This window comes from Hyperoodon ampullatus (assembly GCF_949752795.1).
Source record: "Hyperoodon ampullatus genome assembly, chromosome: 1".
NCBI lineage: Eukaryota > Metazoa > Chordata > Mammalia > Artiodactyla > Ziphiidae > Hyperoodon > Hyperoodon ampullatus.
The window spans coordinates 204,398,092-204,421,093 of record NC_136914.1 but is presented as its reverse complement, the minus strand read 5'-3'; the positions used below and the strand labels follow the sequence as shown (position 1 = coordinate 204,421,093).

Sequence of the window (23,002 nt, the reverse complement as noted above, 5' to 3'; positions counted from 1 at the left end):
TGCCCTCATATTTTCCACTGTGGGTAACCATAAAGTGGTTAGACTGACTCTCCTCCACTGGAAAGTCTTTTGTTCAAGTGCCATCCTCTAGCTCCGTAATTTTCAAAGATGCAGCAGTTTCATGTGCCAGCTTTCGGGTGGCAAGGATCTGAACTTTTATCCTCATGCCATCAGCCCAGAAGTTGTCACCTTACCAAGAACGCCTCCTGGCTCCTGCAGTGCCCATGAGGGAAACAAAGATGAGGGTGTGTGGGTGAACTTTTTATCTGAGGGCAAGAAAGGGGAGGAACTTCTGGTAGAGACCTCTGGCAAAATTGCCCACTGGAGAAGGTATCATCTGGGAGGAACCTGGTTTTGTATTTTTTCCTTCTTGGACCCCCTGGGGTCAATAAAGAGAAAGAAGATGGGGAATTCTGTCTGAGGGAGAGGGTGCACATCTGGGTTGGGGTCTGGAGTGCACAGCCCTGTTGTCACTTGTCCGCAGGAGAGAGGATGGAATGCCATGGAGGGTCTGGAAGGTGCTCCTTGTGAGGGAGAAGGGAATGAACTGGCAATATTTCCCCCAGGTTTGAGAAGCCTAGGGGGACTTGGCTCTGGCCTTCAGGAATCTCCAACATTGTCACTTGAGAAGAGGAGACTTGCTCTTTCTGGCCTCAGAGACTCACTGGGTGGGAGAAGCAGGAGACAGATCTTATTTACTTAGAAGTAAGGGGGAACTTGCCGACAACTAGAGCTCCTCAGTAGGTAAAGCGCTGCCATCACTGTCAGCAGACAGATGGCCATCAACAATTACGAAGGAGAAGGTCCCTTCAGAGTCCAAGACACTGTGGCTCCATGTTTGGGGTGCAGAGTCCCCTCAATAGGAGGGCAGCCCCTGGGGGATCCTGGGGAAGGCTTTACCCCCCGAGCGTCCTAAGGGAGGGGCAAGTGCTCCAGGTGTGCTGGGCACCCAAGGAGCAGAACCGTACTTGTGGCTGGGGCTAATCTCGCCTTGCTGTGGAGGGGGACATAGCCGTGAGAGTGCCGAGAGCTAATAATAATAACCTCCAAGGCTGCTGCAAGCCTGTTCCATCCTTTGCATGAATTAGAATAAGGTGCTTCCTCTTGGCAAGAGGATGGCACCCTGGTGCCATTTAGAAAAAGGGGCCTCATCTGGGTGGACAGAGCCAAGGCACATAGCTGGGCAAGCAGCATGCGAGCCGGATTCATCCTCACCACCCCGCAGCCGGGTGTTCTTGAGCAGTGTACCACCCATACAACTGTACACAGCAGCCCTGGTAACCAACAATTACTGAGGGCTTAACATTTGCCAGGCTTTTTTTTTTTTTTCCAAAACCACTTTGTCTGTATTAACTCATTTAATCTCCTAGTAGCCCAGTGACATAGGTATTGGTATCCCCATTGTATAGTCAAGGAAACTAAGGCACAGAGAAATAAAGTATTCAGAATGTTCCAGTCACTGAGCATTCACGGAGCAAGAAGCAGGTTAAGCTTCAAAAGCTAGTTTGGGGCTTCCCTGGTGGCGCAGTGGTAGAGAGTCCACCTGCTGATGCAGGGTACACGGGTTCGTGCCCCGGTCCGGGAGGATCCCACATGCCGCGGAGCGGCTGGGCCCATGAGCCATGGCCGCTCAGCCTGCGCGTCCGGAGCCTGTGCTCTTCAAGGGGAGAGGCCACAACAGTGAGAGGCCCGCGTACCGCAAAAAAAAAAAAAAAAAAAAAAAAAGCTAGTTTGGCTGGGGGGCCCTCATGAAAAAGAGAGAAGGGCGGTTGCTCTTTTTCTTTGTCAAAGGAAGTAGTACCTGCTCTCAGCTCAGATGGAAAAAGACGTAAAACTCACCTGGCAGCCAAAAGAAAGGAAAGAAAGAGGCAGGCCTGGCCTCGGGGGCTGATGGAGTGGCCTGGCCCAAGCCTCAGATGGCTTTCCTTCTTAATTGCTAGGCAGTATGAGGTCGCAAATCCAGTTTGGGGCCTGGCATGAGGGTGATGAGTAAGTGCTGCCTGGGTGTGGTGCAGAGGAAAGGCACCACGCAGGTCCCCTGACCTAGGCAGAGAACGCCTGTGGGAGTGGACGATGGGAGAAGTATCTGAACACGCTGTCCTGACACTTCCAAGCCCCACAGGCCCCATCCCTGTCCAGTGCTGTTCACGTGCAAATGCCCTTCCCAAGCTCGTCCAGGAAGACTTTCCAAAACTCCATTTCACAGCTCCATAGATATGGTCATTTATTTTTCACACTATACATTTCAGCACTTAATTAGGTGCAACAGAGGGTTTTACTGCGTACTGTCTATAGACAGTATTTTAAACAAAATAGGCTTCTCAGCTAATGGGAAAGTCACGATGTCTCCTGGAAAGGGTCGGCTAGTGCCTAGCTGATTTCCCAGAAGGGTGGTGTTTACCTGCAATCATGTCACCTGTCCCAGAATCTGGCTCTTAGCAGTGCCCTCTAGAAACCCCATCTCCACAATTTTCAGAACAGTTTGGACTTGGGCTGCTGAGTCATCTCAAGAGAGCTCCCCGAAATGAGTGTACAAATAAAATTGCTAGTGTATTAACTTGCAAGGAGACTTTGTGACTGTCGTGCAGCCTGAATGATACCTGCTTCTTGCGTCCTGGGCAAGGCACATGGGAAACCAAAGATCAGAAGGCAGCTACTGTTTGGCAAAGCTGGATTCAGATCAGGGGAGGGAGAGGGCAGGGGGAGTGATGGTCCAATAGCATGGGCTCTGTTCACTTCTGTGGCTCCCTCACCAGTGGAGAGATACCTGCCAGGTAGACTAGCACTCCTGTATGCAATGTGTATCTCCTTGGCCAGTCCCTCAAAGGCAGTGTACCGGTAGGATTTCTCCCTGTCCTCTTTGATAATTTAGCAGTCTTTATTTTATTTACTTATTTCATTTAGTGCTTTCTAAGCATTAGCTCCCAACTGCATTGAGTTGCTTTTGCATAAGTTAAATAACTACTATAAAATTTCAGGGTTGTAGGTTCAGGCCACAGGGGTAGATGCTGCACGCAAATCAAGGGGGTGGTCAGGTGACCTGGATGGGTCAAGAAGAAGTGAAGCAGAGCAAAGAAACATGGTCCCTAGTCAACACAGATGCTCAAGGAAGCGGAAGGCCCGGGGCTGGCCACTTACTGCAGCCCCCGTGTGAGCATGGACGTGGTGAAGCAGTCCTAAGTGCTTGCTTTGGCTGCCTTAGCCACCTGGCCTGCCCAGCTGGCCTCTTTGGATTTAAAGGGCTCTCCTTGGTCTCTGTCCAGGCCCCCTCATGGCTCATCTTTAGAAAGCCACAGCCTCCAGGTGCCGCAGAGCCAAGGGGGTATGACTCACATGGGCTTTGGAGTAAGGAAGGCTTGGGTTCAGTCCTGGCTCCACTGCTCAGGAGTTGGGTGTTCTCAGTAGTTGGGCAAGTGCGTTGACTACTCCAAGCCTCAGCTCTGTCATGGGTAAAATGTGGATAACCCCTCATGGGACCTGCTTATAAAACACTGAGCACAGTGCCTGGTGCAGACCAGTATCTGGCTAGTATGAGCTTTTTTTTTTTTTAAAATATTTTATTTTATTTATTTTTATATTTTTGAAATTTATTTATTTTTGTCTGCGTTGGGTCTTCATTGCTGCGCACGGGCTTTCTCTAGTTGCGCCGAGCGGGGGCTACTCTTCATTGCAGTGCGCAGGCTTCTCATTGTGGTGGCCTCTCGTTGCGGAGCACGGGCTGTAGGTGCACGGGCTTCAGTAGTTGTGGCATGTAGGCTCAGTAGCTGTGGCCCATGAGCTTAGTTGCTCTGGCATGTGGGATCTTCCCGGACCAGGGATCGAACCCGTGTCCCCTGCATTGGCAGGCGGATTCCCAACCACTGTGCCACCAAGGAAGTCCCTAGTATGAGCTTTTAAAGACAGTAGAGGTCAATGGAGGATCTACATTCTCTGCCAGATTGGGACCCTCACGTCCCCCATTAGTGCCACTGCTCCCTCCTCTGAGGTCTGGGCAAAGGGCAAGGCCACAGGGACCCAGATTATCCCAGGTGGTGAGAAGGAGATCATTGGTGCCCTTGAGTGGGGTTCATTCAGAGCTGAGGATAAAGCTGCCCGTCCCAACCTTTTGACTGACACTTGGAGAGGGGAAGTCAAGTTTGAGGCATGGCCTAAACAGGCATCCAGAGGGGAGAGAAAGGTGAGAACGTTTTCTGGGACAAGAAGAGGATTATTTGGTTGTGCCCAAGAGGTGTATAGGATCCTCCTGAGCAGTTTGGGACCTGTGACGTTTTCCTGTAGAAAGTGCATCCCCCTCCATCCACATGGCCTACCCCGTGACATCAGCAGAATGGAAGTACCTCACAGGTGCCATCACTGTTGCCCAAGGCAACACCTCCACCTTAAGTCAGACGGTGGGGTGGGGGAACAGGAACCACCCAACTGTAAGGCACTTGACGTTGAGAACGGAAGGAGCTCAGAAGGCATTACATCCACAGGTGTGTTTCTTAGAGGATGGCCCAGGGGAAGAGGGCGGGGCTGCAGGCCACAGGTCCGGGCTATGAGCCAGTTGGCGGAGGGTCTTCGGGCCTTGGATTTGCCCCGAGAGAGCAGAGCATAGCTGTCAGCATGCTGTCTTGTTTAGTCCTCTGAACTGCAACTGGGGCAAAAAGCATGACCCCTGAGGGGCTTCTGGTGGCTTCCATGGCTCTGGGTCTCCCTTCTACAGCCTGAATCAATCCGTGAAGGGCGTAGGGCAAGAGCAGGCCAGAGCAGTGATGGGGAGATCAGAAAAGTGGCTTTCCCTCCTTCACCGATGCCCCCTCCCGCAAAGGAAGGTGAGAAACAAGGCTGCTCGTGTCCTTCCTGTGGGGGCTGACTTAAGAGAGAACCTTCATTCATTGATGGAGCGAGTATGTACTTATTGTGCACCTACGATGTGCCAGGGCCCGTGCTGGGGCTCCTGTAGCCTCACAGAGCTTTCGGATCAAATGCGGATCAAAGGCGCACAGAGGAGGAATGTCCGGAATCCACTGCCCCAGGAGTAGGTACCAGCTGGAAATAGAAGCAAAGTCTCAGAGTTCACCTCTCACCCAGCTCTGGCTTTCCCTGTGGAATTCTAGGTGGGCTAAATGAGACCTGTGGAATCCCTTCCTCCCCAGCAGTTTATGCAGGAATTTGAGGGTGTTTGAGATGTACCAGAGATTTGGTGAGTGGTGTTAGAGAGGACAGCATGTTCACAGTGTCCTGCCTAAGGACAGAATCCCACAAAGTCTGAGTGTCAAAGGTGAGAAGACAACAGGCAGACCACCAACCCCAGGTCCCCTCCTGCTCTGTGATATTGACAGACAGGGCTCAGTTTCCCTGTCTGTTTAATGGGGACAGTAATGGCCAGTACCAGGTCATATTCAGAGCACTTTGAGATCCTCTGAGGGAAGTCCCAAGAAAAAAATTCAAAGCCCACAACGTTTAACTGGCTCACTTCCAGGTGAATAACACAGTGGGGCGCTCTGCTGCCCAGCAGGAGGGGCTCCGCTTGAAGCTCTCCCGGACTTTCTCCCTCCAGGTTATTTTCCTGCAGCAGATGCAGGAGAGTCTCCTACCAACCTGCATCAAACCAAAGGGAGGGCGTTGTCGTCATTTTGGCCCTGCTGGTTGGTGCAAAGCCACGTGCTCATAACAAACTGTTCTCCTGGGAGCCTGTTTCAATAGCCTTCTTAGTAGCAGTCAGGGGACCTGCCTGGAGTTCATGAAAAGGTCCTTTGTTTGCTGAGACTTTGTTTCAGAGTCACTGAGGAGGCAGGCATGCCTGGGCTGGAGGGGAAGAGAGTGGGGATGCCTGGGTCCCACCCCCGTGTGCTGCCCTGGAGGCCCCCATGCATCCATGCCTCTTCCTCCTGATGCCTCACCCCCAAACCCACCACCCAGGGTTAGAAGAGACCTCACTCCTTTTTCCTAATCCACGGCAGAGGAGGCTTCCCGAGGAAAAGCCATCTCCAATATCCCAGGCCACACTCCCAGAATCTCTGGGTGGAAGGAACATCATAGGTTCATTAAGTCTGACTCCCTGCTTCGTGCCCATGTTTCACGTAAATTGTCACCTGCTTTTCCCTAACAGTGCAGGGAAGGAAAGGCCACAGGTGCATGACTGATGTTTCAAGGGGCACTGAGCAACATGGTGTCATGGGAAGATTGGAGGCTTGAAAGGTGGGCAGTCCTGGGTTCAAATCCTGGCTCTGTGATGTGGAATGGATGGCCTCCCCTCTCTGTGCCTCAGTCTCCTTATGAGGATAGTGACTCCTTCAGAGGTTTATTGTGAGGATGATATAGCCATGTAAAGCATTTTGCACAATGTTTACATCTCAGTAAATGTAGTGCATTGGTTGCTATTTACTAAAGCCTCCCCTGGGTGTCAGGGCCATGCGGCACGTCTGGCATTCTCCAGAAAGGGCGAGTTGCTCGTCACTCTACCAAGGGTTGGTCCTCTGCTTCTACTCTTACCTGATTTGCATCAAACCCTGTCATCCTCCATTTATCGTCCATTTCTAGAAGGTTCTCAAGCGAGGATGTGGGTGTCAAGGAGAGACGCAGCTGGGGGTCAGATAATTTGTGTCAGAGTTCATTTGTGGGTCATTATCGTGGTCAGCGCTGGTGGTGAATCAGTCAGCCTACAATTAGCTGAAGGCTGTCCAGACCTAAAGTGGCTGTGGTCTGTCTCCAGGGGTGTGTCTTGGTTTTTGCTTACATTTCCTGAGTTGCTTACCACTGTTAGTGCTTTGCTTTGCTTTTCTAACGGCAGGGTGCCTCCCAGAAAAAAAAACTTAGAAGTTACTTCATCCAGGATGCCTTACTCCATTCCCATCTCAAATTCCTGCTCCTGGGAGTAAAGGCAGTGAGGTTCTTTTCCCAGTCCTGACTTCATTCATTCATTCATTCAGCAAGCAAGCAAGCATCCATGGAGCGCCTGCACCTTTAATGCCAGGCATCAGAGACCAACACTGGTTTCTCCTTCTATGTGCAGTGGAGGAGCTTTCAGTGTCGCTGTCAGATGGGCAGCAGGGAGCTGTGAACTTCCCAGGTGCCAAACTTCCTGCTCTCCCCCTGTGGCGTCCCCTGGGGGCCTTTAGAAGAAAACGGGGAGGTAGAGGAGACAACTTCACCCTGTCCCCAGGCTTCTGGAGTTGCTGCAGAGATACAGGCCACCCCCCTCTGCCCAGAGGAGTCCCTAAGATGCACTCGGCAGGATTTAATAAGTCAAAACGGAGACCTGGCCTTGTCACCAATACCAATGCCAGTAACGGTGTCCTTTACAGAGCACGACCATGTGACTGCCATGCCGTGAAGTAGGTGCTATTGTCACAGCAAGTGGGAGAACCAGGATTCAAAGCCGGGCCTCTGATTCCAGAGTTTGGCCCCTTTGCTACTAAGCCTCTACAAAGTGTTAAGCTCTTCTGAGCTGAAGAGCTTTGAGCTGTTTCTTTCTGGGCGGCCTTGGGATGGGAGTATAATATGTCCAGGTGAACTCAGCAGTATCAGTGGCTGCTTGCGCCCTACACCAGCCTGACCTGTGTGTTGGTTCTGGGACAACGACTGTGTGCCATGTGCAGCCTGGAGCAGAAGCCGGGACAGAGCATGGGCATCCTCACAACCTCATCAACACTCCGTCCCTGTGGCTGCAAAACCATGTGGTTGTAGGTCGTTGTTTTGTGTAATTCACAGGGAGGGTGACTGTGTTCCTAGATGATTCTGGGGTCATTTTTCTAATAGTGCCTGGCCTTACAGCCTAGGCCCCCAGCTTCCCCTGGTGGAGGAGAACTGGTTTGCTCTGACGACCGATGCAGCTCTGGTGAGGGAGGACAGGCAGGCTGCCTGCTCTGTTTTCAGCGCAGGTCCCTGCAGCAGAGAGCACAGCCAAGAGGCCAAACACAACTCTCAAGTTTTTTACAGCTGTGTTGGCCTCCCACTTGCCTTTGTGTCTCTTGCTGTTCCCCTTTATTAAGATGAAAGGGGTCTTTAGATCTTTGCAGTCACGGAGCATGACTCGTGTGTGTGTGTGTGCGTGTGTGTGTGTGCGCGTGTGCGCGTGTGTGTGCAGGAGGCCCAGAGCACTCCCCTCCTTCCCCATCTCTCTCCCCCTCTCCCGGCCCAGCTGGGGCCCAGGCATTGTGTCAGATACACCCAAGCCTCAGGGACCAGGGTGGGAACGCAGCCTGGGACTTCACCGTGTAGGGGCCAGCATCCCTCTAAGGCAGCACGTGAGTAAGAGGCGCTGGGTGGGTGGGGAGGGAAGGAGGCGGGGGGACCTGGCTGTTCTGTGGCCACAGAAAAGCCCCCGGGGCCCATCCCCCCACACCCATGCCGGAGAGGCCAGGGTGTTTTCCTGAGCTGGGCTCTCTTTGTTCCCATCCAGGGCTCACAGGGAAGGGGGCTGCCGGGCACAGACAGGCTATTTGATCCCATCCATCCCCAGCTGAGCTCTGAGACGGGGGAGCGGGTGGCCGAGCGAGGGCCCTGTCTTCCCTTTGTTGTCCTTCGTATTTACTCTCGGCTTCCTGCTCCACCCCCTAAGTCCCCTCCCCTAAGCCCGTGTGTTTGCGTCCGGAGCCGGCTTCCCCCGCCCCCTGCTGCAGACTGCACTCCCTGCCCCGTGGCAAAAGTGGGGTTTGTCCTGAGTATTTGCTGCTGTGCTTGGAGGCCTGGGGTGTAGAAAACGCAGGGTGAAGGGCGAGACAGCGGACAAGTTTGGGAGCCCTGGCCTGGCTGCCCTGAGGTGGGTGTTCCTCTTCCCTCTGGGCAGCCGCTCTTGTGAGTGACATGGGGCCCGTGGGCAGAGGGGAACTGAAGAGAAACACTAGTTCAAGCCAAGCCAACGTCTGACAGTCATGAGGGCTTCTTCGCTGTGGGAAATGGTTAGCACTGCGCTTGTATTGTTAAAACGCACCCTGTGATTTCAGGTCTAGAAAGCTGATGAGGGAACTGGGGGTCAGGGGAGGCCCTTGGGTGCACGCTTGCTGTAGGAAGTGCATCCTTCCTAAGAATGGAGGCGTTTATAGAGGCCGTCTTTAGAAAGCGGGTGTCTCCCATGTGCAGTGTGTGAGCTGGTGGGTCCCCAAGGTCGCCCGCCCTGTCCTTAGCACACTAAGCAGGCAGCCCTGCATTTGGTGTCTGCCAGGCGCTCTGCAGAGTGTCAAGGGAAACAGGCCCACCTTGACCCAAGAGGAGCCCAAGCAAGGAAGGCGGTGGGATGAGACCAGATCTCAGGCGAGCAGCTCGCTGTGATGAAAGAGTAGCCTGGGGTCCACCGGGGAGACAGCAGGGTCTGGAGCCTTGGGCCTGGCATGGTGTCCGCCTCTCCTCTGCTCTCTTCCTACATGTGTGACCTTGAGCCATTGCTCAACCTCTCATCGCCTTGGGCTCCTGCCTGGGAAATGGGGCTGCTGCGCCGGTGAAATGAGCTAAGAATAAAGGCTTGAGGAGCAAGTGTTTGCTGGGTCCCTGCTAGGGGCGCATCTATGGAGACACCATCTACACAAGGCACCAGACACCAGCCTGCCCTCGGAGGGGCTTAATAAATAAGCCATCTCCCTCCCCTCGTTCTTCTATCCCTTTCAAGAAAGAAGGATTTGTCTCAGAAGTTGGGGGAGGGAGGGATCTGGAAGAATCTTGGAAGCGGTTTCTGAAATGGGCTGGCTGTGAGGACCATTGGGTAGGGTTAGGCGTGGACATTGCAGGGAATGGTGGGAAAGTAAGTCTAGGAGGTGTTCAGAGGACAGTAGATAATCTGAAGCCCCCCCGGGCAGGAGGGAAGCGACCTGAGAGTTCCTCTGAGGCTGGTTGAGACCAGGCCCTGAACATCAGACTGAGCTAAAGCTCAGACCTGTGTCTCATGGACACAAGAACTCCCTGAAGTGGGGCAGGAAGACCTTCAGGGCCAGGGCTACCTGAGGTGTCTGGGAATTAGGGAGAGCTTAGAGGAGCTGATTCCAAAGGACCACGCCGGGCCGGAAGGGAGAGTCCCATTGGTGTGGAAGCCCCAGGCTTTGGTGCACAGCGATGGCTGCGGCAGCTGGGGAGGTTGGAGGTGCCCAGCAGAAATGGGAATGTCAGTGTGGCCAAACTGGGAGGGGAGGGGAGTGCATTGTGCTTTGAGACTGCATTGGCTTCCTGGGGCTGCCATAACCAAAGACCACAAATGCGGTGGCTTAAAACAACAGGAATCTATTATCTCACAGCTCGGGAGGTCAAACGTCTGAAATCAGGGTCCTCGAAGGACCACACTCCCTCCAATTGCTCTAAGGAAGAATCCTCTCTTGCCTCTCCCAGCTTCCTGTGGCTCCAGACCTTCCTGGGCTGTGGAGTATCACTCCCAACCTCTGCCTCTGTCTTCCATCACCTTCTCCTCTTTGTCTGTTTTCTCCTTTTCTGTCTGTTTATAAGGACACTTGTCACTGAATTTAGGGTAATCCAGACCTGTCTCATCTCAAGAGCCTTCATTTAACTACATCCGTCAAGATTCTTCTTCCAAATGAAGTCCTATTCACAGGGTCCAGGTATGAGCACATGGACTTGTCTTTTTGAGGGCTGCCATTCGACCCACTGCAGTGACTGCCGGAGGAGCCCTGGGGAATATGGATGAGCCGGGGGGGAGGTGTGGGCCCTGACTCAGGGCTGCCAGGGGAGCCTTTCCTTATCTCTGTGACCTGCAGGCCTCCTTGTCATCCCTTAGCCTCTGAGACCCCAGGCCGCAGTCTGTCTGTCTGTCCTAAGATGCTGTGATTTTCCATGACTCCCTGTGGGTCAGGGCCTCTGCTGTGGGGAAGTCAGGCAGCATGGCTTGGAGGAAGGATGCCCTGTCCTTCCTGGGAGATTGATGGCTTCCCTGCCTTTTCCATCCCTTGCCCACCAAGGGACATGCATGGGCTATGATAGAGGAGCGGAAACAGGAAGGATGTGGGCTCTCCCACCCACGTGGCTGGAGTCCAGCCCACTGTCCTTCCTGCACCTGGGCTGGCTGGCTGCATGACCCCAGTCCAGAGGATGGGTTTGGCATCCTGGTGACTTTTTTGGGAACGCCTCCCTCTTCCGAGAGTGGGCCTCGAGGAAACTTCACACTTTGGCGGGTGTGACTGGGCATCCTCTGTGAGTCTGGCCAGCGTGGCCACGTGCGGCGACAGCAGAGCTCGTGTCAGTGGAAAGGCCGCTCTCCTCGCAGCGTGCACTCTCCCACGGGCCCATCAGTAGGTCCACCTCTCTGGCATGGGGGCGGGGCCTCTGCTCCCCCCCTCATTCGGCCCTGCTCCCCAACCTCCATCAGGGCCCAGTCTTGACCCTTGGGGTTTCCCCAGGTTAGGGAGGGCTGGCGGGGGTTCAGCTCTCGGTCCTGGGGACCACAGGCCTTGGTCTGTAATCTGACGGCTGCTTAGTGCACACGCATTAGGCCACACGGTCTCTCTCTTTCCTTCTAGTCCCCAGAGAGGCTGTGGGGAAGGCACGTATAAGCCCCTAGCACAGCCTGGTTAGGATTATTCTGAGGGTGGCTGCTAGGGCCGATGGGGAGACACTGGGATAGAGTCAGCCCTGGACTTGGGGTGAAAAGTCGAGCCAGGGGGGTATTTTGGGGATCCTGGATGCAGAGGTGCTAGCAGGTGGTGGTATGAGGGGGAACAGTGAGGTGAGCCTCGGGGTCACGGGCCGCCTTGAGGGATGCTTGGTGGGGAGTGGGGGGCAGCAGTGGGCAGGGAGAGGAGGCAGCAGACTCTGGGTGGCCCTCTGACATATTTTATTTGGCTCACATGGGTTTTAAAGAATTTTTGAAAGAGTAGAAGACATTGTAAACTTGGGATTTTGATAAAATCCAGATTTCTGGCTTCTCTTGGGGGAAACAAAAAAGATTATGCCATTTGGGGTGCATAGAACCGCAGTACGGTAGCTCCCCCTAGAGAAGGGGCTGTTTGGCCCAGTTGTCTGGCATCTGCAGCCAAGCTCATCTGTGGTGGGCAAGTGTCCCCTCTCCACGCCCCTACTCCAGGCACGTCTCCCACCGCCACTCCTGCCCCCAGGAAGGGGAAAGGAGATAAGGGAAGGAGCCCAGTGGCCCTGAGGGTGGCAGGTCCCAGGAAGGTGACACAGGCTGGAGGCCAAGACAGAGGTCCTGCCCAGTGGGAGGGGTGGAGGTGACGGAGGAGGTCACCGCAAAGGCACTGAGAAGAGGCGGCCCTGGGGGCCCAGAACCGCACCCTTTCTACCCACTTGCTCAATTAATTTTTGTCGGTCCTCTTCCTTCCTCCTTCCTCACTTCCTCTCCTTGCCCGCCCCTCCCTCTCTGCCCACGCCTGAGGCCTGCCAGCGCCCCCTCCCACCCTCAGTGCTGCTCAGCCCCCCTCCCTTCCCCCCGCAAACTGCCTCCCCCATCACTGTGTGGGATGCAGATGAAGAGAGTGGCTCCCTGGCCTTGCCCCTGCTGGGCCTTTCTCCTCTCCCGCAGGGAAGCCCCATCCTGTAAAGGTGGCAGACAGTGGCTGCAGAGCTGCCCTTCTGGAACCGTCTGTGCTGAGTCTGTCTGTCCCCTGGCCCTGAGGGGGTGGATGAGGAAGGAGTGTGTGGAGACCTATCACTCGCACAGCCGGCCATCTCCTCCCAAGTATGGGATAAGCCAACTCCCACTGACACACTGGGCGCCTGCAGGTGTCCAGCCTCATGCCTGGTGCCTGGAGGGGGCCCTTGCTGGCACCGTGGGTGGGAAGGCAGGGACCCATGGGTAAACCAACGCAGTAAAGAGCAGGAAGGCGGCCTGACCCGCAGGAGTTTGGAGAAGGGCAGGTCCCCTGGAGGAGGGGTCCCTGAGCTGGGCCTGAACGGCGGGTGCTGTTGAACAGCAGGAAAGCTGGTCAGACACCAGCACGCGGCCTGGGCTCTGCCAGAGAGAAGCGTGGAATCGGGGATGAGACAGGCGGGACCACGGGAGGGGCGCCTCACCAGGGCTCAGACGAACTGCTCCTGGGGCCCACACTCCAAACCAAGACTCAGGGTCAAACTCTGTGCTCTGCATTCAACCTCTCTTTTCTTTTTCCTTTTCTTTCTTTCTTTCTTTTTTTTTTTTTTTTTTTGGTCTGTGTGGCATGTGGGATCTTAGTTCCCCAACCCGGAATCGAAACCACACCCCCTGCGTTGGAAGCACGGAGTCTTAACCCCTGAACTGCCAGGAAGTCCCCTCAATCTCTCTTTTCTTACAGTCCTGTGTCTCCAAGGCCTGGGAGACTTGGGGGACAGTCAACCTAATGATTTTGGTGGTCACCACTGGCAGTGATGCCAGGGAGGTGGCAGGGCTCACTCAGTTTCCCATCAGCCCCTGAGGGATGGAGGTGGAACAGAAAGGGGGGCGGACTCCGTCACAAACTGCAGTCCAGGGAATCTTAGAGGCCACCCAGCGCACCTCCCTGACCATCAGTCTCTTCACAAGGTAGGGGTGTTGCAACTACCTAACCGGTGTTCTGAAAATTAAATGACAAAACACACGCAGAGTAATTAGCTTCCTATCAGCTGTTAATGAAAACATCATCACCTTTCACTTAACCTCTCCTGGCTGTGAGGGTCCACAGGGTGATGATGTCCAGCCTACCTGGACCACTTCCACCTTCGCCCATCTCTCAGTCAAGTGTGTCTCCTCGTTACGCCTCGGTAAAACGGGGCTTAGATTAGTACCACTCTAAACTCTGACTTTCTTAAATTTGTGGATTTATTTCCCCCAAACAACATGTATGTCATTAGCCAGGACTGTGAAACTCCAGCACAAAGCCAAGCACACAGGAGGGGTCTCCCTTAGCCCCTTCTTTCTCAGGAGGCCCAGAACCTAAGCAATGGGAAAGGGACTCAAGTCACCCAACGGGTCCTGGGCTACAAGTGCCCTCCGCTGCCATCAGCCCACCTCCTTATTCCATTTCATAAGGACACATCAGCTCTCCTTTCGGCCCTGAAGATGACGCCAGGGCCTGAGCTACTTTTGCTGTGGTAATCAGCAGAGCTAATTGCATCTGACAGGCTGGGCGTGGGGCAAACCCTTGGCGAGCTCCGAGCTCCGGGGTCTGGGCTGCAGTGTCACTGGAGCTCCACCCCCTCCTCCCTGGAGGTCTGCCTGGTTTGGGAAGGGGTGTTTCGCAAGCTGGAGTGGGCATTAGAACCACATGGAGGTGCTGGCCCCACCCCTGGAATTTCTGATCAGCAGGTCTGGGACAGCACCTGAAAATTTGCTCATCTAACAAGTTCCCAGGTGATATTGGTGATGCTGAACCGTGACCACATTTGGAGAACCACTGTCCCAGGGGGTCTGCCGGGCTGCTGGGAAGGGCGCCCCCGCTGCTGAGGCCACGGTCAGCCAACCCTGGGAGGGGGCTGGTGGGTGACAGGGCAGAGGGGTGTTGATGAACACGTTGTGGGGCTGGACACAGGCTCCTGCTGGTCTCAGTTTGTTGTAAGAATTGTCTGGAAGCAAGGGGCATGGTGGATGTGGAGCCAAGCAGATGGGCACAGGGAAGGTCTACAGACAAGGAGGGGCCCCCAAAAGAACGGCAGTGAAACTCTCTGCGATGTTGTAGCCTATTGCTCATTCCGTCCTGTGAGGGTACGTGGTGGCCGTCTGCCTCCCACGTGGATTGTGGTGTTTCTACTACAGAGGATCATGGCACGCTCATCTTTGTGGGCCCTGGGGCACCCAGCATGTTCCTTGCACACTGTAGGTGCTCTGTAGACATAACACAGTGGAAAGAACTTGAGCTTTGGCGGAGGCAGTCAGAGCAGGCTTCCTCAGCCCAGCTTTGCCTTTTCTAGTTGTGGGGCTAGAATATTACTTCTCCTGGGTTATGGTTAACCCACCTGTGAAACAGGAGTGACACCCACCACCTAGAAGTTTACAGGGCCCGCTGTGTGCAGTGCCCAGCACATCCTAGTGAGGGCTTGATAAATGTTAGTGTATCACTATTAGCCAACTCTTTTTTTTTTTTTTTTTTTTTTTCCCAGCTACGCTGTGTGGCGTGTGGGATTTTAGTTCCCTGACCAGGGATGGAACCTGTGCCCTCTGCATTGAGAGCACAGGGTCTTAACCACTGGACCGCCAGAGAAGTCCCACTGTTAGCCAGCTCTCAGTGGCATTTATTGGATTAAGCTGTGGTGGGTGTGCTATAGGGGTCTTGGGGCCGTGGGAATGAGGGACCCACGGAAGTGGGGGCCATCTTGGATTTCTCCCCCAGGGTCTGGGGCTTCCGGCCAAGCTCAGAGTAAGGGCCTGAGTAACCCATTGGTCTGGGCCCACCACCTGCAGCCCTTTGCCCCAGCCCCTGCTGCCCCCATGACCCTGGCCCTTTGCCAGGCTAAGTTTAGCCGTGACTTGCATGGGCCACTACGCTCTGTGGGCCGGGGCAGGGGTGGAGAGGAACTCAGCAGGTTTCCTGCCTGCTTCCGGGCAAGCAGACCAACAAAAACCCTCCAAGTGGCCCAGGTTTATTTTCAAAGCCAAACCCAACTGGATGTCTCAGACTGCATGTATGGGGCAGCCTTGTAGAGGTGAGAGCTTTGGGCCAAGGCAGAGGTAGACATACTTGAAATTGGGGGAAAGGGGCCCTTTGGTGAGTAGTGTGTGTGTGTGTGTGTGTGTGTGTGTGTGTATGTGTGTGCACGCGCATGCATGTGTATGCGTGCATACATATATCCACGGTTTTGTGAGAGGCTCTCAGCTACTGTCCTGTCCCTGTGGTCCCCAAAAGTCCAAACATCCAGATTCTCTCCCCTCATTCTTCTGATCCCCACAGCCCCTAGGGCAGTGTTCTTGTGACTTGGTTTGGGGAGGGGAAGTAGTGGAGGCTTCTAACCCAGCCCCACGTCATGGGCACTGAGCAGCCACCGCCCTGTTCACCATCACTTAGGTGCCACAGGCAGAGCCAGCCTGCACAGAGGGTACCAGGAGCAAAATGACAGCTGGGATCCCATCCCATCCATGGGAGGGTGGAGGCGGTTTAAGCTGGGAGTGAGTCAGAGAGAACTCCACCTCCAGGAGGACCCAAGGCTCCGAAGGCTTCTCCCCATTTGCTTGGGGTCAGGGCGGAAGCAGTGGCGTGCCAAGGAACAGCAGTCCCAGGGGAACGTTTTGTGCTTTCAGAGCACTTTTGAGCATGTGTTCTTCCAGGCCCATGGGAGTTGGGCAGGGCTGGTGTGCTTGACGGGTGAGAAAAGAGGCCCATGGAGGCCAAGGGGGAAGGAGCTGGTATTGGAAGGTGCTGATCCTATGCCGGGCCCTGTGCTCAGCACCTGAGATGGAGGGTCTCGCTTAACCGCCCCTTCCTATGAAGGAGGACCTGCTGTTAGCGCCATCTCACAGGTACAGCAGTGGAGCCCCAGGGAAGCCAAGTGACTCACCCAAGACCCCTCAGCAAGGAGCGGTCACGGTTCAAACCTGGGCCTGTCTGCTTCTACAGCCTGGGCTCCTTCCTGTTTCCCTTGTGCTCCTGTTGAGTCTTCTTGGTTACCCTGCTGTTGCCAGTGTTCCTGTGGCTGCCTGCTTCCTGCCCGAGTCCCATGTAGGGGCATCTCTGTGGCCCACTGCATCGCAAACCCCTGCAGGCAAGTTCATCTGCTATTCCCATCCCATCACAGCTACCCTTTTATAAGAAAACTTGCTCAGGGGCAAGCATTTTCCTGAGTGCTTTCTATGCATTATCTCCTTTACAACAGCAGGTATAGTTATTCCCATTTTACAGATGACGAGATTGAGGTTCTGAGACGTTGAATGATTTGTCCAAGGTCACATATCCAGTAGGTACACATGCTGGGTGCTAAGTCGGTCCGTCTCCTCCAGAGTCCGTCCTCTTAGCCCCTCATGCGCTGTGTCAATTGCTCCAGTTGGTTAGGAGTTTTGAACCTTGCCTGCCTCAGTACAGCCCATCATCTTCCAGCAGACATGAGGACATATACAGGTAGCCCTGTAGAAGCTGTTGGGTAGAGAGGAGGAGGACTTCCTAGTCACAGGACTTGGTGATGGCACCCCTCCCCAGCTGGTAGCATCCTACCCTGAGTTGGCGTGGAAACTGACCTCTGGAATCAGGTGCTGCCAAAGACTTTTGCTGTGACTTGTCAGGGCCCGCTGTGCCCAAATGTGGCTGCCTATAGTACAGAGGCCCGGAAGGGCCTCAAAACCCCCAAATTATCTCCTAACTGGCTGCTACCTAGTATTCTACTATTAGTACTCCACACCTTTATCCTAAAACTCTGATCCACGTTTATCAGCCGGCCTTATGGTTTTATCTTGGACCACCCTGGCCAAACTTTCCACTAATATTTCTCTAACGTAGAATCCGGGGCTGACCTGTTTCTGAAATTATCCAGCAAGCTGCTTCTTGTCTTGGGGAAGAGAAGCTGGCTGGCTGCCCCCATTCTTTTTCCTCACCCCACCTCCCTTCCACTCTGAGACTTCCTCCACTTTCTCCTGTCCTCCATTTCCTCCTCAAGTAAAATTACATAAGTGCTTCAGAGTTCACCTCTGAGGCCTGAATGTGTCTGCACACTGAACTCTGCTGCTGCTGGACCTCCCTCCTCCCTGCCAAGCCTTTTGTTTCCCACTGACAGGGTGGAATCACATCTGAGCAGCAGGCTTTGCCCAAGTGTGGCAACTCAGGCCATCTATTGGGTTGTCCAGAGAGTTTGTTCGGGTTTTTCCGTAACATTGGAAAAACCTGAACAAACTTTCTGGCCAAACCAATACATCCTGGCACTGCTGGGTAGAACCCACAGAGGTGTTCTTACCTAATGACAGATACCTGCCTCTTGGCACCATTAGGGTAAGAACCAGAACAGGTGGCTTTCAGGGTGCGAATTCAAGGTCAGGGAGTGGGGTGTATTGGCATATATTGTGGGGGGGGGGGCTCTTGGTTCTCCAACAATGACCTCCTTTGGCCATTTGCTCTCCTAGCTGAGGTCCCCGGCAGGAAGCAAGTGGGGCAAATGTGGAAAAGGCCAATTGTTAATTCCCAAGATTCCAGCCAGGGAGAAGAGGGTATAATATAAGACCATGTGAGTCTGCTTCTCAGACTTTAATGTGGATGGTATTAAAATGCAGATTCTGGTTCAATAGGTCTGGGGTGGGGCAGAGATTCTGCACTTCTTTTTTTTTTAAATTATTTTATTTATTTATCTATCTATTTTGGCTGTGTTGGGTCTTTGTTGCTGCGCACTGGCTTTCTCTAGTTGTGGCGAGCAGGGGCTACTCTTCGTTGCGGTGCGCGGGCTTCTCATTGCGGTGGCTTCTCTTGTTGCGGAGCACGGGCTCTAGGCACACGGGCTTAAGTAGTTGTGGCATGTGGGCTCAGTAGTTGTGGCATACAGACCGTAGAGCGCAGGCTCAGTAGTTGTGGCGCACGGGCTTAGTTGCTCCGTGGTATGTGGAATCTTCCCGGACCAGGGCTTGAACCCGTGTCCCCTGCACTGGCAGGCGGATTCTTAACCACCGTGCCACCAGGGAAGCCCCGGGATTCTGCACTTCTAACCAACTCCCAGAAGATGCTGCAGCTGCAGTCTGAATAGCAAGTACTGTGTTGTAAGAGGTTAGTCCTTCCCCAAAATTCCCCTGAGAGCTAAAAATCCATTTATCCTGGAGGAATGGTGTGTCTCCTTTCACAATTAAGAAGTCAGATTTAAAGTTCAGATGACTCGTGAGAGGAAAGCCAATGATTCAGCCACTCTGGTTGTCTCCTAGACTGTTCTGGGGAAAGACCCAGGAGTAGCCAGGAGATCAATGTCTGAATTTGAGGTGGAGCCTTCCAGATCAGAAGGAGAGGTTTACAGTGGGGAAAGATAAGGGCTCAAGACTGCTTCAGTTACTGTTCAATGAACGTATGCTGTGCACCATTCACTGTGCTGTGTAGGCAGTTTGCATGGATCAACACATCCATCAGTACGATGGCCCTCTGGGTGCTCTGGCTTTCCTTTTGTACAGTAAGGAAACTGGGGCTCAGAGGGGTGAGTTAACATGCCCAAGGTCACACAGCTACCCAGTGAGTGACAGGGCTGGCTTTGGAACCCAACCCTCCTGTTCTTAACCACTAGGCTATACTGTACTGAGGAAACAAGCATTCACTAGAAGGCATTCACTGGGGGGGGGAGGGGATGTCTTATACAGGACTGTTTTGATTTCAAGTGTTGGAAAACAACTCAAGCTGACTTAAATAAAAAGGGAATGTATCGGGAGTTCTCTGGTGGCCTGGTGGGCTTTCACTGCCACGGCTCAGGTTCAATCCCTGGTCGGGGAACCGAGATCCCACGAGCCACGTGGTGCCACCAAAAAAAAAAAAAAGAGAGAGAGAATGTATTGATTTATATGACTACAAAGTCCAGAGGTAATGGCTTCAGGCACAGCTGGGTCCAGGGCGTATGCTTTCCTCCATGTTGGCATCTTTCTCATCCCCTCTTTGAGGCAGCCAGAGAGCCACCAGCAGGTGTACTCCTGTTCCCTCAGCAACCCTAGGCAACAGGGTGAGTCTTTCTCCCCACTGGTCCCAGCAAATCCTACCTCTATCTCCCAGTGGCCAGCATAGGGTCATAAGCTCACCCTGAAACAGCCACTGTGGCTGGTAAGGAGGAGCATGAAGTAGCCTTGCCTTGGGCCTGGGTTACATGCTCACCCCTTGAGCAGGGGGTGGGTTCATCCCCACCCAGACCACAAGGACTGGGAGTAGAAAAGGTTTGGTTCCCAGGAAAAGTGGGGTGCTTCTGCCAGAAAGAGGGCTGTCTGGGCAGACCGAAACAGGTCCACCACTGTGGTTGTGTAGCCAGGATCGCTGCTGTGGGACTTCGGGGTTCTTGTTCCCGAGACTAGGCTGGGCGTGGGGACGGGGAAGAACCGTAAGGCGTCCACCAGCTCGGCGGGGCGGAGGTCGGTGGGAGGGAACCACGAGGGAAGAAGCGGCACCGAGGGGAGCCCGGTGTGACCGTCGTCGGCCTTTCTCTCCCTGTTCCCAGGAAAGCTGCAGCCATGGCGCTGGGGCTCTTCCGGGTGTGCCTGGTGGTGGTGACGGCCATCATCAACCACCCGCTGCTGTTCCCGCGAGAGAACGCCACGGTCCCCGAGAACGAGGAGGAGATCATCCGCCAGATGCAGGCGCACCAGGAGAAGCTGCAGCTGGAGCGGCTGCGCCTGGAGGAGGAGGTGGCGCGGCTGGCGGCCGAGAAGGAGGCCGAGAAGGAGGCGCTGGAGCGCATAGCGGAGGAGGCCGAGCAGCAGAATGAGAGCCGCGCCGCCTGGGACCTGTGGAGCACCCTCTGCATGATCCTCTTCCTGGTGATCGAGGTGTGGCGGCAGGACCACCAGGACGCGCCCTCGCTCGAGTGCCTGGGCGCCGACGAGGACGAGCTGCCCGGCCTGGAGGGCGCCCCCCTCCGGGGTCTCACCCTGCCCAACAAAGCCACACTTGACCACTTTTATGAACGCTGCATCCGGGGGGCCCCGGCCGACGCCTCCCGCACCCGGGAGTTTGTGGAAGGCTTCGTGGATGATTTGCTGGAAGCCCTGAGGAGCCTGTGCAGCCGGGACGCGGACATGGAGGTGGAGGACTTCATCGGCGTGGACAGCATGTATGAGAACTGGCAGGTGAACAAGCCGCTGCTGTGCGACCTCTTTGTGCCCTTCATGCCGCCGGAGCCCTACCGCTTCCACCCAGAGCTCTGGTGCTCCAGCCGCTCTGTGCCCTTGGACCGCCAGGGCTACAGCCAGATCAAGGTGGTCCGGGCTGACGAGGACACGCTGGGCTGTATCTGCGGCAAGACCAAACTCGGGGAAGACATGCTGTGTCTCCTCCACGGCAAAAACAATGTGGTGCGGCCAGGCAGTGAGGCGGAAGACCCGCTGTGCGTCGGAGACTCCCCGTACCTGGACACGATGCGAGTCCTGAAGTGGTTCCAGACGGCCCTCACCAGAGCCTGGCACCGCATCAACCACAAGTACGAGTTCGACCTGGCCTTTGGCCAGCTGGACACCCCGGGGTCCCTCAAGATCAGGTTCCGCTCGGGGAAGTTCATGCCCTTCAACCTGATTCCTGTGATCCAGTATGATGACTCCGACCTATACTTGGTCTCCCATCTTACCAGGGAGCCCTGTGGGGCGACCCCGCCATCCAGCACAGATTGGCTCCTGTCCTTCGCTGTCTATGAGCGCCACTTCCTTAGGATGACCTCGAAGGCGCTGCCCGAGGGCGCCTGCCACCTCAGCTGCTTGCAGATTGCCTCCTTCCTGCTCTCCAAACAGAGCCGCCTGACCGGCCCCAGCAGGCTCAGCAACTACCACCTGAAGACCGCCCTGCTGCACCTCCTGCTCGCCCAGCGGCCAGCCGCCTGGAAGGCTGAGCAGCTCGATGCTCGTCTGCACGAGCTGCTCTGCTTCCTGGAGAAGAGCCTGCTGGAGAAGAAGCTCCATCACTTTTTCATCGGCAATTGCAAGGTGCCCGAGGCCATGGGGCTCCCTGAGGCCGTACGCAGGGCTGAGCCTCTCAACCTCTTCCGGCCCTTTGTCCTGCAGCGAAGTCTCTACCGGAAGACAGTGGACTCCTTCTATGAGATGCTCAAGAATGCCCCAGCGCTCATTAGCGAGTATTCCCTCCATATTCCCTCAGACCATGGCAGCCTGCCCTCAAAAGCTGTCATCTTGTAGGGCATCCACGACCCAGAGGGCCAGGACACAAGGCATCCTACATGTCCACACTCCTGGGGGCATGTGCAGGCCCTGTCCTGGGAAAAATGACAGGATTTGTAGGGCGCCGTGGCTCAGCCTCCCCGGGGGAGCCAGACCCTATAGCACAGAGGAAACAGAATTCCAAGCCAAAGCTGGTTTGCTTTCATGCCGTTGGGGCTTGCTGGTGAAGCTGTTGTCTGGGTTTGGGGACTGATCCTTTGCAGCTTACTTTTGGATCACCACCAATGGCCAAGATGATGACAGAACTCTATGGACGCTGAGTTACAGACAATGCAAACATCGATTTGGGTGTGATTCTTTTTACATCCCAGGTCCAGTCTTTACTTGAATATCAACAAAAGATCTACAGGAATGCTAACAGGGACCCGTGTTAAGACCTTGCACCCCGATTTACAGTAACCCTTGACCCCAGGCATCTGCAACCAAGCAATGGGCACCAGTGTGGGAATTTGCAGTGTTCCATCCACAGCCTGCACAGTAGGAGTCCCCACTGTGGCTGCCATTTTTATACTATTTAGAGAAAAGACCTAGAGAGATTCAAGGCCCCAGGTGGCTAATGTCTCTGTTACACAGAAGTGGGCACTTGGTGGCAGACAGAAGTTTAAGCTGGCCGTTGTTTCAGCTACACCTCTCACTCAGGGTGCGCCCCCTTTTCTCTGCCCCTTCTCCCAGGATGCTATGTCCTGAACCCTGTGGGTGCCACATACCACGCTGGGTACAAGCATGGTATGTGGGCCCCTCCCCCTCGTTATTCTCTCCACAACTGGTCTCTCTGGCCACCAGTATGTTGGGAGGTGGGGGGCACTGAAGATAGACGATGAGAGAGAAAGAGGAGCACAGGGTCACTGGGGCAAAGGGCAGAGCCTGGTACCTGGGGTCTGGTTTGCAGTCTGGCCGCTGATGCCCAGTTCAGAGAAGGTCGTAGAGCTGAGGTGAGGGATGCTGTAGCCCTGAGTTTTCCTCAGGGTTCCAGTCCTAGAGCAGGGCGTGCCTGGAAACAAGATTGCTGTGGAAACCCAGCTCCACATGCAGGCCCCCAAATCCCCTTGGCTGTTCATTCCAGTGGGGCTCCCTCACTGCACAGAACCCTCCCTTCTGGATGGGCCTTCCTGGCCACACAGATGACCAACACCCTAAGAACCTGACAGAGGCTTGGCTGACTGGGACACGTAAGGACAGACTACAAGCACAGCCCTCAGACCTCAGAGAGGCCACCTTGGCACTGCTGGGCTGCAGTCCCTGGGCAAGCACCAGAGCCGGTGCTCAGAGCTGGCCTCAGTCTCCAGGCCTGGTTCAGAGGGA

The 23,002-nt window shown here is 54.8% G+C and overlaps 1 protein-coding gene across 1 annotated transcript; it reads left to right on the top strand.

The window, feature by feature from the left end:
- Positions 1 to 164: 164 nt before the first annotated feature.
- Positions 165 to 21,658, top strand: ITPRIP (inositol 1,4,5-trisphosphate receptor interacting protein; the record flags this gene model as incomplete). Its single annotated transcript, XM_079697705.1, has 2 exons — positions 165 to 330; positions 19,975 to 21,658. The coding sequence occupies exon 2, from the start codon at positions 19,988 to 19,990 to the stop codon at positions 21,656 to 21,658; it is 1,671 nt and encodes a 556-aa protein (XP_079553831.1). The 5' UTR covers positions 165 to 330; positions 19,975 to 19,987.
- Between the last annotated feature and the right edge of the window lie 1,344 nt (positions 21,659 to 23,002).